The following is a 12,754-nucleotide window of genomic DNA, read 5'->3' on the forward strand; positions in this document are numbered from 1 at the left end:
AGTATATTCTGGTTGCCCTCTTTATACGCAGCATATATCAAAACCCCCAAATTTAGTCTCTGTTTTCTTTAAGAAATAAATACCTGTAACATTGAGGAAGATTTAGTGGACTTGCTCTTACTCAAGTAGGCCTGTGTTAAATTTGCTTTTTACATAATTTTTCCTAGGCTCAGTTGTGTAACCTTCCACAAGGTAGTCTACAGAATAAATCTAAATTACTTCCTAGTATTGAGGAGGCGTGGAGCCTACCAATACCCGCAGAGCTTACCTCCAGGCAGGGTGCCATGAACACAGCACAGCAGGTGAGAAGTTGGGTTATCTTCTGTAGGTGCCCAGCTTTAAGGGTTCTTTCCAATTTGTAGTGATCAAAATTATATTACTAAGTACAGGATTGGCTTTTTTTTTTTTTTAATAAAAATTCTTCAAATTTAATTGCAAGGGATTTTAGATCAAAACAAAACTCTCTTTGGGGCACTTGGCTGGCTCAGACAGAAGAGCATGCAACTCTTGATCTTGGGGCCATGAGTTCCAGCCCCACGTTGGGTGCAGAGATTACTAAAAAAATAAATAAAATTTATAAAGTAAAAATAAAACTTCCTCTGAAATGGGAAGAAACTTGGGATAACAATTTCAAAACCTTTATATATTCTCATAAATTCAAAAGGGTCTTTTCTTAAATGGACTATTATACAGTGGTATATTGAAAAGTTCTTCAAAAGAAGGTACACACTCCTCCATTAATGATTCATTCAGTGTGATTTTTATCACTATCCATGATGTCCACAAAGCTTTGAAAAGTATGCAGCTTGTAAATTTTTATAATTTGAAGGAATGAATTTTGAATATATGGAACCATATTTTTGTCTTCTGTGATCCATAGGCTTACAGAGCTCATCATCCAAGTATCGAACCTGTATTAGGCCTCAGTCAAATATCACTTTCACAGCAGTCCTTGCCAGTACATATGATTACTTCTAGCCAAGTAGATGGCCCATCCAGTCCTGCCAAGAAGAAAAGAACATCTAGTCCAACAAAGGTATATATATAAATATATATATATATATTTATATATATATATTTATATTTATATATATATTTAGAGAAATGGAAAATCCCAATAAAAAATGAAGCTCTACATCTTCTGAAATTTTGTCTGTCATGTATTTTTTCAACGTGTGTACAACAGGAGTGAAGGATTTTCACAGTTTTGCTGTTACCTAAACAGCATTTTCTACGTCAATTACATAAGCATCATTTAAATTTGGAAGGTAGTGATAGGTACTTGAACATGTAATTGTATTCATTTCTTGCTTTTATAAACTTAACACACTTATATCCTACTTAATGGACAGCTTCTTAGCTGTTTGAGACATGATTTTTGTAACAGGCTTTTTAGGTGGAGTTAAAGAACAGTGTATGCTTCAAATTAGTAAGCTTCCAAATTGATTATGCATTTAAAAATATTTTTAAAATAATTTAAATAGTTAAGTCCTATGATGTGCAAATGTTCCAATTCCTAGTCATTTGATGTCTCACTTGTTATAATTATTAGTGTGTGAATTTAACCAAATATTCCTTAATTTTTTTAAATAAATTTTCCTCAGAATAGTTCTGAGAACTGGAATAGAGCTGTTTCACTTACTCCAGTACAACAGCAAGTTCATTCATGGTATTTGACACCACAGAAATTACAGGTATGAAATCTTTTTTTTTTTTTTTTAATTTTTAAAAAAATTCCACGTAGTTTTAACATACAGAGTTTCAGGTATACAATATAGAGACTCAGCAATTCTATAAATCACCTTGTGCTCATCATAAGTGTGAACTTTAATCTCCATCATCTATTTAACTCATTTCCTCACTGGTAATCATCAGTTGGTTTATAATTAAAAGTCTGTTTCTTATTTTGTGTCTCATTTTTTTCTCCCTTTGCTCATTTATTTGCTTTTTTAAGTTCCATATATGAGTTAAATCATATAGTATTTGTCTTTCTCTGATGGACTTATTTCACTTAGTGTAGTTGTTTCTAGCTCCATCCATGTCACTGCAAATGTCAAGATTTCTTTGTTTTTTATGGCCAAATTCCATTGTAAATATACCAAATCTTCTTTATCCATTCATCAGTCGATGGACAGTTGGGGTGCTTCTATACCATTGAATATCCCTTTGAATTAATGTTTTCGAATTCTTTGGGTAAATACCTATATGACTGCTGAATCATAGGGTACTTTTGTTTTTAATTATTTGATGAATGTCCATAATGTTTTCCAGTGTGAGTGCACCAATGTGATGCAGGACAGTTCGTTTTTGTCTGCATCCTCCCCAACACCTGTTGTTTTCTTGTGCTTTTGATTTTAGCATTCTGACACGTTTGAGGTATTATCTCGTTGGGGTTTTGATTTGTATTTCTCTGATAATGAGTGATGTTGAACATCTTTTCATGTGTCCGTTGGCCACCTGGATGTTTTTGGAGAAATGTCTGTGTCTTCTGCCCATTTATTGACTGTTTTTTTTTGTTTTTTTGGGTGTTGAGTTTGATAAGTTCTTTTTACGTTTTGGATACTACCCCTTTATCGGATATCTCATTTTCATTAGCTCCCATCTGGTAGGCTGCCTTTTAGTTTTCTTGATTGTTTCCTTCATTGTGCAAGAGCTTTTTATCCTGTTGAAGTCCCTGTAGTTCATTTTTACTTTCTTTTTTTTTTTTTTTTTAAAGATTTTATTTATTTATTCGACAGAGAGAGAGACAGCCAGCGAGAGAGGGAACACAAGCAGGGGGAGTGGGAGAGGAAGAAGCAGGCTCATAGCGGAGGAGCCTGTTGTGGGGCTCGATCCCAGAACGCTGGGATCACGCCCTGAGCCGAAGGCAGGCGCTTAACCGCTGTGCCACCCAGGCGCCCCCATTTTTACTTTCATTTCCCGTGTCTCGTGTGAGACATATTTATTAAGAAGTTGCTGTGGCCAATATCAAAAGGTTATTGTCTCGGGGTGCCTGGGTGGTATAGTCGGTTGGGTGTCCAACTCTTCGTTTCAGCTCAAGTTATGATCTTGGTGGTTGTGGGGTCAAGCCCTGTGTCAGGCTCTGTGCTCAGTGCAGAATCTGCTTCAGACTGCCTCCCCCTCTCGCTGCCCCTTCGTGCTACACATGTGCTCTTTGTCTAAAGAAAAAAATCTTTAAAAAAGAGAAAAAGGGTTACTGTCTGTGCTCTCTTCTAGGATTTTTATGGTTTCAGATCTCACATTTATGTCTTTAATCCATTTGAGTTTATTTTTGTGTGTGGTCTAAGAAAGTGATCCAGTTTCATTCTTTCACATGTGGTTGTCCAGTTTTTCCACAGCATTTGTTGAAGAGACTGTTTTTTTCCCATTGGATATCTTGCCTCCTTTATCAAAGATTAAGTGACCAGAGGCCTGTGGTTGGGGCGCCTGGGTGGCACAGTGGTTAAGCGTCTGCCTTCGGCTCAGGGCGTGATTCCGGCGTGTGGGATCGAGCCCCACATCAGGCTCCTCTGCTGGGAGCCTGATTCTTCCTCTCCCACTCCCCCTGCTTGTGTTCCCTCTCTCGCTGGCTGTCCCTATCTCTGTCAAATAAATAAATAAAATCTTTAAAAAAAAAAAAAAGATTAAGTGACCAGAGGCCTGTGGTTTGAAATATTCTTTTGACATATTTTCTCCCATATTTTAAAGCAGAGGATAAGCTTTAACCTTTTTTAGGCATTAATTCTTAAAATTGAATGGCAGTAAATGAAATTAATTAGTAGAGAGGTATTATGAGCCCACATCTTTAGAGTAACAGTTCATAAATCATTTTATCCTTTTTACATTTTATCCTTAATACATTTGTGTTTGAAATGCAAGAGTTATTAGAAAATATAGGGTGTGTAGATTAAGGGATTGTTCTTGTTCCTTAGTCTAAGTACTTAATTTCCTTTTCCTACAAATAACTGGTAATAATTGCTTCTTTTGCATTTTTTCTAGAGATACGTTGTACATGCACAAAAAAATATGGCTGTCCCATAGATTCCTTTTTCTTTCTTTCTTTTTTTTGAGGCTTTATTTATTTATTTATTTGACAGAGAGAGAGTGAGCACAAGCAGGGTTAGAAGGGGGGGGGAGCCCCACGGGGAAGCAGGCTCCCTGCTGAGCAGGGAAACTGATATGGGGCCTGACCCCAGGATCATAACCGGATCCACCCAGGCACCCCTTTTTTGTTTTCTTTTAAACAAATAAAGTGTATATATTTTCCGAACCTTGCTATTTGTTTCTTACACAGATTATCTTCAAAATCTTTTCATGTGTATGTATTGCTTCATTGTTTTTTTAATGGGTTTAAAATGTTTTGAGGCTTCATGGAGGCCACCCATTCTTTAACCAGATTCCTGTTGTTGGGCTTTTTGGGTCATTTCCATTATTTCTATTACCAACAATGCTGCTTTTAAAAGCACTTTTTTAGGAGCGCCTGGGTAGCGCAGTCGTTAAGCATGTGCCTTTGGCTCAGGGCGTAATCCTGGCGTTCTGGGATCGAGTCCCACGTCAGGCTCCTCCGCTGGGAGCCTGCTTCTTCTTCTCCCACTCCCCCTGCTTGTGTTCCCTCTCTCGCTGGCTGTCTCTCTGTCACGTAAATAAATAAAATCTTAAAAAAAAAAAAAAAAAACACTTTTTTATACCACATTTTTGTTATTTAAAAAGCTTCTGATGAACTTTGTTTTTAATCTTCCTTTCTTAGATTTCTGGACAGATTGCATTTTGGAATTGATTACGTAAGGTTAGAAATCCTACATTTGACTACACAGAGGTTCTGAGTTTTCTTTTTTCCAGTGACAGGTTGCCTGACAGGCTCCTATTTCTTAAGTTTATCTTTGTATTCTTTTTATTTTTCTAGCACTTGGAACAGCTGCGTGCAAATAGAGATAATTTAAATGCAGCACAGAAACTGATGCTGGAACAGTTGGAAAGTCAGTTTGTCGTAATGCAACAAGTATGTATGTTATTTTTATTGTAATAATTTATTAAATTTTTTTCCTGAGTACAATATAATTTGAGAGTATATTTTAATCATCATATCTACTTTCTACACATATTGAATAGAATTTTTATATATGGGAGCGCCTGGGTATTTCAGTCAGTTAAGCATCCAACTTGATCTCGGCTCAGGTCTTGATCTTAGGGTGGTGAGTTTGAGCGTTGCATTGGGTCTCAGGCTGGGCTTGGAGCATACTTAACAAAACAAAACACGGAATTATATATCTGAGCTTTAAATACTACTAATGGACACGTTTTGTTTTTTTAATAGCCATAAATTAATTTAAAACAAAACACTTCATATTTCCTTTTTTCTTTCTTTTTTTTGGGGGGAGTAATACTTCAGATGTGTTCTATGGACTTATTATTTTAGAATTAAAATATCCCATCTTGAGGTGATGTTTTTAAAGGAGAGTTTGTTATCAAGGATTTGGCATAAATGTAATGAATGGAAGTTTGAAATCCCCTACTTCATGATATAAAATAAGGTCTGTAATTTACTGACTAATCGATTATTTTAAGATGCTTTCTTTTGCCCTTATAGCACTAATTAAAGAATTTTCTTTGAGTATATCATGAAAAAGATTTTTGCTTTACCCATGTTTCATTTTTGAAATGTATGTTTTTTAACGTAGAGATATTAAATATTATAATATATAAAGGGATGTATCGATTACACATTTTCAAAGTCACACAAGCAGGTTTTTCTTTTTTGTTTTTGAAGATGGGACAGACAGGACAAACTACTGGAATTCCTAATGGGCCAATAGCTAACTCATCACTGCCTACAAACTTTATCTCTAGCCAGCAACCACATTCTACTCTGCCTAGAGAACCTAGTGTCTCTCAACCAGAAGTACGCTCTGCTTGTTTTGAAAAGCCTTTGGCCAGTGGACCATTTGCTGGAGGCTGTGCTCCTTTTGGCACATCAAAATCATTAGAGAGTACAGACACTATTTTAGTAGGCAATAATTATGTAACAGGAAATGGAAGTAATGGAAATGTGCCTTACCTGCAGCCAAACATACTCACTCTACCTCATAACTGCACAAACCTGACCAGCAGCACAGAAGAGCCATGGAGAAAACAGCTGTCTAACTCCACTCAGGTAAAAGATTAGCTGCTTTGTTTGCTCTTAAATAATTTTTCTTTGGGTTGTGTATATTTTGAGAAGAAAAAGAAATAAAATTTAATGAATGATTTTATCTATGAAAGTTAATTTTAAATAATTCATAATTGTTTAAGAATTTTAAGTGTTAAATTTTACAAAAGTTTTAATTGAAAGACTACATTGTAGAGCACTTTTAAGTTTATAGAAAATGGAGCAGAGTGTACTAAAAGCTTCCAAAATTACCCCATCCTAAGGTTCACCTATCCTTCATATCTTGTAGTAGTGTGACATGATAATTGCAGATGATAAGGGATTATTAATACACTGTTATTAACTAAACCCTTTAATTTACATTGATTTCTTTCCTTTAGATTATATATTGTAATGGTTCTTACATGTTGATAATGGCATATATTCACCTTTATAGTATCACACAAAGTAGATTCATACTTACAGGGTAAACATATCCTGCGTTCTGTCTCTTTATTTTTGACTCCTCTGAACCTGTCCCAGTAACATTTTTATTATCTCTATATTGTTGCCTTTTCCAGAAGGTCATATAGCTGAAATAAGTACAGGATATTGGCCTTTTTTGAATGGCTTCTTTCACTTGCCATTATGCATTTTAGGTTCTTACATGTCTTTCTTTGACATGATAGTCATTTTGTTTTTCATTACTGATCATATTACATAGTTTGAATTTACCAGAGTTTATTATCCGTTCACTTACGAAGGAAAAATAAAGGTTATGTGTACGTTTTTTCAGTTATGAGTAAAGCTACTATAAACATTTATATGCAGTTTGTATGGACACTAAGTTTTCAATGCGTGGGGGTGAAAACCTAGAAACATGATTGCCACTCATTACAGAATGTTTAGTTTTGTATAAAACTAACAAATTATCTTGTAAACCATTGGGACCATTTTCCATTTCCACGTGTAATGAATGAGTCTGTTTTTTGTTCTAGCTATTCCCAGCATTTGATGATCCATTTCAACATGAAAGTTTTTAGTTTGGACAGATAAAAACAAAGTACCATACATTGGGTAGTTTATAAACAACAGAAAATTCTTTCTCACAGTTAAGGAGGCTGGAAAATTCAGGATCACGGTAATAGAAGATTTGGTATCTGTTGAGGGCCTTCTTCTGGTTCATAGACAGCTTTCTTCTCCCTGTTCTCAAGTGGCAGAAGGAATGAAGACACTTTCTGGAGCCTTTTTTGTTGTTGTTGTTTTTGGTGGTGTTGGGGTTTTGTTTGTTTGTTTGTTTTTAAGATTTTACTTATTTGAGAGAGAGCACACGAGCCAGAGGCAGAAGCAGACTCCCTGCTCAGCAGGGATCCCAATGCGGAGCTCCATCCAGGACTTTGGGGTCTTTTTTATAAGGGGACTTCTAATCTCTTACTTGAAGGTACTACCTAATGATTTCCTAAAGATCCCATATCCAGACATCATCATATTGTGGATTAACTTTAAACATACAAAATTTAGAGGGACATTTGGGTTTATGGCCTTCATAGTTTTGGACTTTAGTAATTCTAATAGGGATACGGTGGTATTTCATTTTTTAATTTTACAGTTCTCTAATGTGTTTTGAAGCATTTTCTCATACCGTATATATTAACTTTGTGAGGCATGTGTTCAGATCTTTTGCCCATTTTTTAGTTGGATTAATTTCTTATTGTTGGGTGTTACATTTTTTTTCCTTCTGTAGTTAATAGTCCTTAATCACATGTGAATATTGTAAATATTTCCTCCCAATTCCTGCTTTTCTTCTCACTCTATGACAGTGCCTCTTACAGAGCAGAAGTTTTTAATTTTATTGGAGGTCTAGCATGTCAATTCTTTCATGATTGTCTTACAAAGTCTTGACATGGCTGAGGTATCTAGATTTTCCCCTATGTTAATCATGGAGTTTACACTTTTGCATTTTACGTTTAGGTCTGTGATCTACTTTCAGTTAACTTTTTGTGGAGGGTGTAAGATTAGTGTAAAAGTTCATTTTAAAAAATTTAAATGTCTAGTTGTTCCAGCATCATTTATTGAAAAGAATGTATCTGCTCCATTGTAAAAATGCTTTTGCTCCTTTATCACAGAGCAGTTTGGTACATTTATGTGAGTCTATTTTTAGGCTCTGTTTTATTCCCTTGATGAGTTTGCCCATACCATAGTTCTTTGATTAATATAGCTTTATATTAAGTCTTAAAATCAAATAGTGTAGTTCTACATCTTTGTTTTTTCCCTGCAAGATTGTGTTGGCTATTTTGGACGTTTTGTTTTTCCATATACACCTAAGAATCATTTTGTCAGCATTCAGAAAAATAATGGTGGGAGTGAGAGAGGAAGAAGCAGGCTCCCAGCAGAGGAGCCTGATGCGGGCTGGAGCCTGATGCAGGGCTCGATCCCAGGACACCAGGATCATGACCTGAACCAAAGGCAGATGCTTAACGACTGAGCCACCCAGGCGCCCCTTTTTATTAATTTGAGAAAGAGAGCAGAGCGTGCACACACGAGTTGGGGAGAGAGGCAGAAGCAGGCTCCCCACTGGCTGGGAGCCTGACACGGGGCTTGATCCCAAGACCCTGGGGTCATGACCTGAGCCGAAGGCAGATGCTTAACCCACTTAGCCACCCAGGCGCCCCTTCTTTTTTTTTTTTTTTAAGATTTTATTTATTTATTTGACAGAGCGAGAGACCGAACAAAACCAAGGGGCGTGTGAGAGGGAGAAGCAGGCTCCCCACGGAGCAGGGAGCCCGAAGTGGCGCAGACAGTTAGTGGCTGAGCCACCCAGGAGCCCCGCCCCTTCTTTTCTTTCTTTTTATTTGATTCCCTTTTATATCCTTGCTTTAGTGCATTAGCTAGACTTTAGCACAATGCTAAAAGTTTTAAGTAGGAACATCCATGCTTTGTTCCTGATCTTGGGGAAGGCTTTGGGTTACTCACCCTTCATATAATGCAGATATAGTCTTTCTCTAGGTATTCTTACCAGGTGGAGGAAGTTCCTCAGTCTTCCAGGTTTACAGGGAATAATTTTACCATGCATATCAATTGTTATGATCATATTATTTTGGTTTTTCAGTCTTTTAATATGATGGATAACAATGATTGGTTTTGTAATGTTGAATCAGCCTGCATACCTGGGATAAATCCTGCTTGGCCATGGTATATAATTCTTTTTATACATAGTTATATTTGAGTTGCTGATATTTTGTTGAGGATTTTTGCACCTGTGTTTATAAGACATACTTTTTGTGTGTGTTGTCTTTTTGTAACATCTTTGGTGATGTCTTAAAATGTTCAGTGTTGTTGTTAGGGTAATCATTATCTTGGCCTAATTAAGCATAGTTAAAATGTTCACTCAGCTTCTGTTTTCTGGGGCAAATTGTAGAGCATTAGCATAATTTCTTCCTTAAATATTGGGAGAAACTCACCAGTATTACTGGTGTGCATTTTTAAGCATTAAGTATAGTTCACATACAATGTTATATTACTTTCAGGTATACAGATATAGTGCTTCTACAATTTATGTATTACACAGTGCTCACCATAGTAAGTCCAATTCCCTTCTGTCCCCATGCGTAGTTACACAATATTCTTTACTATATATCTTATCCTGTCCTTTTCATCCTGTAATGTACTTTATAATTAGAAGTTTGTACTACTTAATCCTTTTCACTTATATTGCCTCTCATGGTACAGCCCTTCCCTCTGGCAACCACTGCTTTATTGTCTGTATTTGAGTCTATTTCTGTTTGTTTATTTATTCATTTGTTTTGCTTTTTATATTCCACATGTAGGTGAAATCATAAAATATTGTCTTTCTCTGATTTACCTCATTGAACATAATACCCTTTAAGTCCATCAATGCCATCACAAATGACAGGATTTCATCCTTTTTATGATTAATAGTATTCCATTGTGTATTTTTATGTTACATGGTTTTTATCCATCCATCTATTGATAGACTCTTTGATTCTTTCCATAATTTGGCTATTGTATAAATAATGCTGCAGTAAAAATAGGGAGCATCTATTTTTTCCAATTAGTGTTTTTGTATTCTGTGGGTAAACATTTAGTAGTGGAATTGTTGAATAATGTGACATTTCTATTTTTAATTTTTTGAAGAACCTCCATACTCTTTCCACAGCGTTTGTTCCAATTTACATTCCTGTCAATAGTCCATGAGAGTTCCTTTTTCTCTATGCCTTTCTCTATGCCTTTACCATGGTTAGTTATTTTGTGTCTCTTGATTTTAGCCATTTTGACAGGTATGAGATGATACCTCACTGTGGTTTTGTTATTCCCTGATGATGAGTGATGTTGAGCATCCTTCCATGTGTCTGTTGGCCATCTGATGTTTTCTTTAAAAAAATGTCTATTCAGGTCCTCTTTCCATTTTTTAAGTCAGACTTTTGGGATTTTGGTATTGAGTTATTTATAAATTTTAGTTGCTAACCACTCATCAGGTATATCATTTGCAGATTATCTTCTCCCATCCTGTAGATTGTCTGTTTTGTTGACTCTTTCCTTTGCTGTGCAAAAGCTTTTTATCTTGATGAAGTCCTCATAGTTCCTTTTCACTATTGTTTCCCTTGCCTCAAGAGACGTATCCAGAAAAATATTTCTGTGACTGACACTTATGAATTAATATGTTTTTTGTTCTACAAATTCTGTGGTTTCAGGTGTTGCCTTTAGGTCTTTAATCTCTTACTGGGTTTATTTTTGTGTATGGTATAAAAAAGTGTCCCAGTTTCACTTCTTTGCAGGTACCTATTCAGTTTTGCCAACACCATTTGCTGAAGAGACTGAGACTGGTCTTTTCCCTATTGAATATTCTTGCCATTTATTTTCTTATGAGTACTTTGAACCTTTCATCCCATTGTTATCTGGATTAAAGTTTTTATGACAAGTATTTTGTTTCTCTTACCATTCTTGCATTTTATTGTGGTGAGTCATTTTCTTTGGGCTTTTGGGTTTTCTCTTTGTATGTTTTTGCAGATATTTTATTCTGATGTATCAGTTGCAGGGGTTTTTTGTGTGTGTGTGTGTTTATTTTCGTTAGGGTTTTGTAAATTTCCTGAGTTTGAAACAAGATTTTTTGTATTAATACAGAAGTGTTTTGCCTTTTTTTTTTCTTTCAGTATGGCTTTGGGGGCCTATTCCTCAAAGTTCAGCCCTTTTTTCTATTGAATATTGTTCACCTAAAGTCTGTATTATAACTATTGTGTTTAATGTTTGTTTTTTTCTCAATTTATGTTTTTTATAGTGAGTTGCTTGTTGAGGAACTTCTGAATTTGTTTGTCCACAGCCATGATCTTGTTTTTATCTCTAGTTTTAACTTTTAGTCTGATCTCCTGAAAATTTTCCCTTTGTGCTTATACGTTGGGGTGAACTAATTTATTATGACCAACATTGTAACTGTAGTCCATCAAGCTTATATTGGCTATCTGTTCAGTATGGGTTGAGGAATACACTGAAAATTGCAGTCAGTTCTCAAGTCCTTCTTTACTTTCACTGTACCATGGTTTCCCTTTAAAAGAATTAATAAGCTCAAGGTACTTTGATCTATAGAGAAGTAATAAAATTACTACTTTTTGAAATTTGAGTGTCAGTTTTGATGATGCTGAATTCATTTTTTAATTGCCTACCCACTTCTGAATATTTTGAGCGTTGATTAGATTACAATATTTGCTACTGTTATTTTATGAAAACTGATTTTATACAATAAGAATTTTAAGGATTTTATCCTAACTACTCCATTGATCTTTTATTTTATTTATTTCAAGCTAGAGTGTCCTTTTATACTCTTAATTTATGTCATTTTTAATGTGCCCAGTATTAAAGTAGATAAAATGTAAGTGATATTCTTGATTTAAAATATATTGTTAGTTTAGGGTGTTTTAGATGATAAAACTTAAGAGCAGCAGCATGCTGGCAGATTTTAATACATAAAACTGACTTTACTGTGCATATAACTTAATTCCATTTCATATGAAAGCAGAAGGTCTTTGCCTTGTTGCTAAATTAATTACGAACTTAGAATTGCCAATTCTAAGATACTCTCTAGGGTTTTAAGGTTTAACTCCATACAGAGTTTTATATTAAAAATATATTAGTGTATAATTGTATTTCTAACTCAAAAGAAGTTAGTAGTTTTCATGGTCTATTAGAGTAGCTTGGGAAGTATTAAATTATTGTTTTCTTATTCTGTATTAATCAGTGTTGCTTCATTACTCAGTAAAACAAAATGAGAATCTTTTTAGAGCAGTTCAACCAGGTAAAATTAATTTAATTCATTGTATATTTCAATTCCATATATAACTTCCCTTTTGTTCAAAACTTAATGATTTTGGTAAACTATCCCATAATAATGCCCTCACATTCTCCATGTAGTCTGCTAATCTTGAGAATTTAAGTAAAAGTGCATCAATTCTTGAGTAATTAGTGAGAACAGCACATAAAATGTTTGTGGGTTATGAGGGCTGAGGGTGAGAATATGGTAATCCATGTAAGTTATTTCTTGAAATATATTCAGAGATTTAATAGTTTTTGCTTTTTGGATGAAGAATACTTGCTAGATTTTTGTATAGGGTCACTGATAATTTTAAAGGTTTACTAAGT

General features: G+C 35.0%; 1 protein-coding gene across 9 annotated transcripts in view; it reads left to right on the top strand.

Annotated features, from left to right (window-relative positions):
* The window catches only part of LOC113248376 (lysine-specific demethylase 6A-like), a 147,690-nt gene that overhangs the window by 87,690 nt on the left and 47,246 nt on the right, over window positions 1–12,754 (top strand). For 2 of the 9 annotated variants that reach the window (XM_048213433.2, XM_026489779.4), the window contains exons 13-17: window positions 168–302; window positions 881–1,036; window positions 1,605–1,694; window positions 4,883–4,978; window positions 5,747–6,130. In XM_048213433.2, coding sequence (XP_048069390.1) covers window positions 168–302; window positions 881–1,036; window positions 1,605–1,694; window positions 4,883–4,978; window positions 5,747–6,130 — 861 coding nt within the window. The remainder of the gene's footprint in view (window positions 1–167; window positions 303–880; window positions 1,037–1,604; window positions 1,695–4,882; window positions 4,979–5,746; window positions 6,131–12,754) is intronic. The other 7 variants (XM_048213435.2, XM_026489776.4, XM_048213434.2 and 4 more) reach the window with 4 other exon arrangements.

Source organism: Ursus arctos, chromosome Y (assembly GCF_023065955.2).
Source record: "Ursus arctos isolate Adak ecotype North America chromosome Y, UrsArc2.0, whole genome shotgun sequence".
In the NCBI taxonomy this organism is placed as follows: domain Eukaryota; kingdom Metazoa; phylum Chordata; class Mammalia; order Carnivora; family Ursidae; genus Ursus; species Ursus arctos.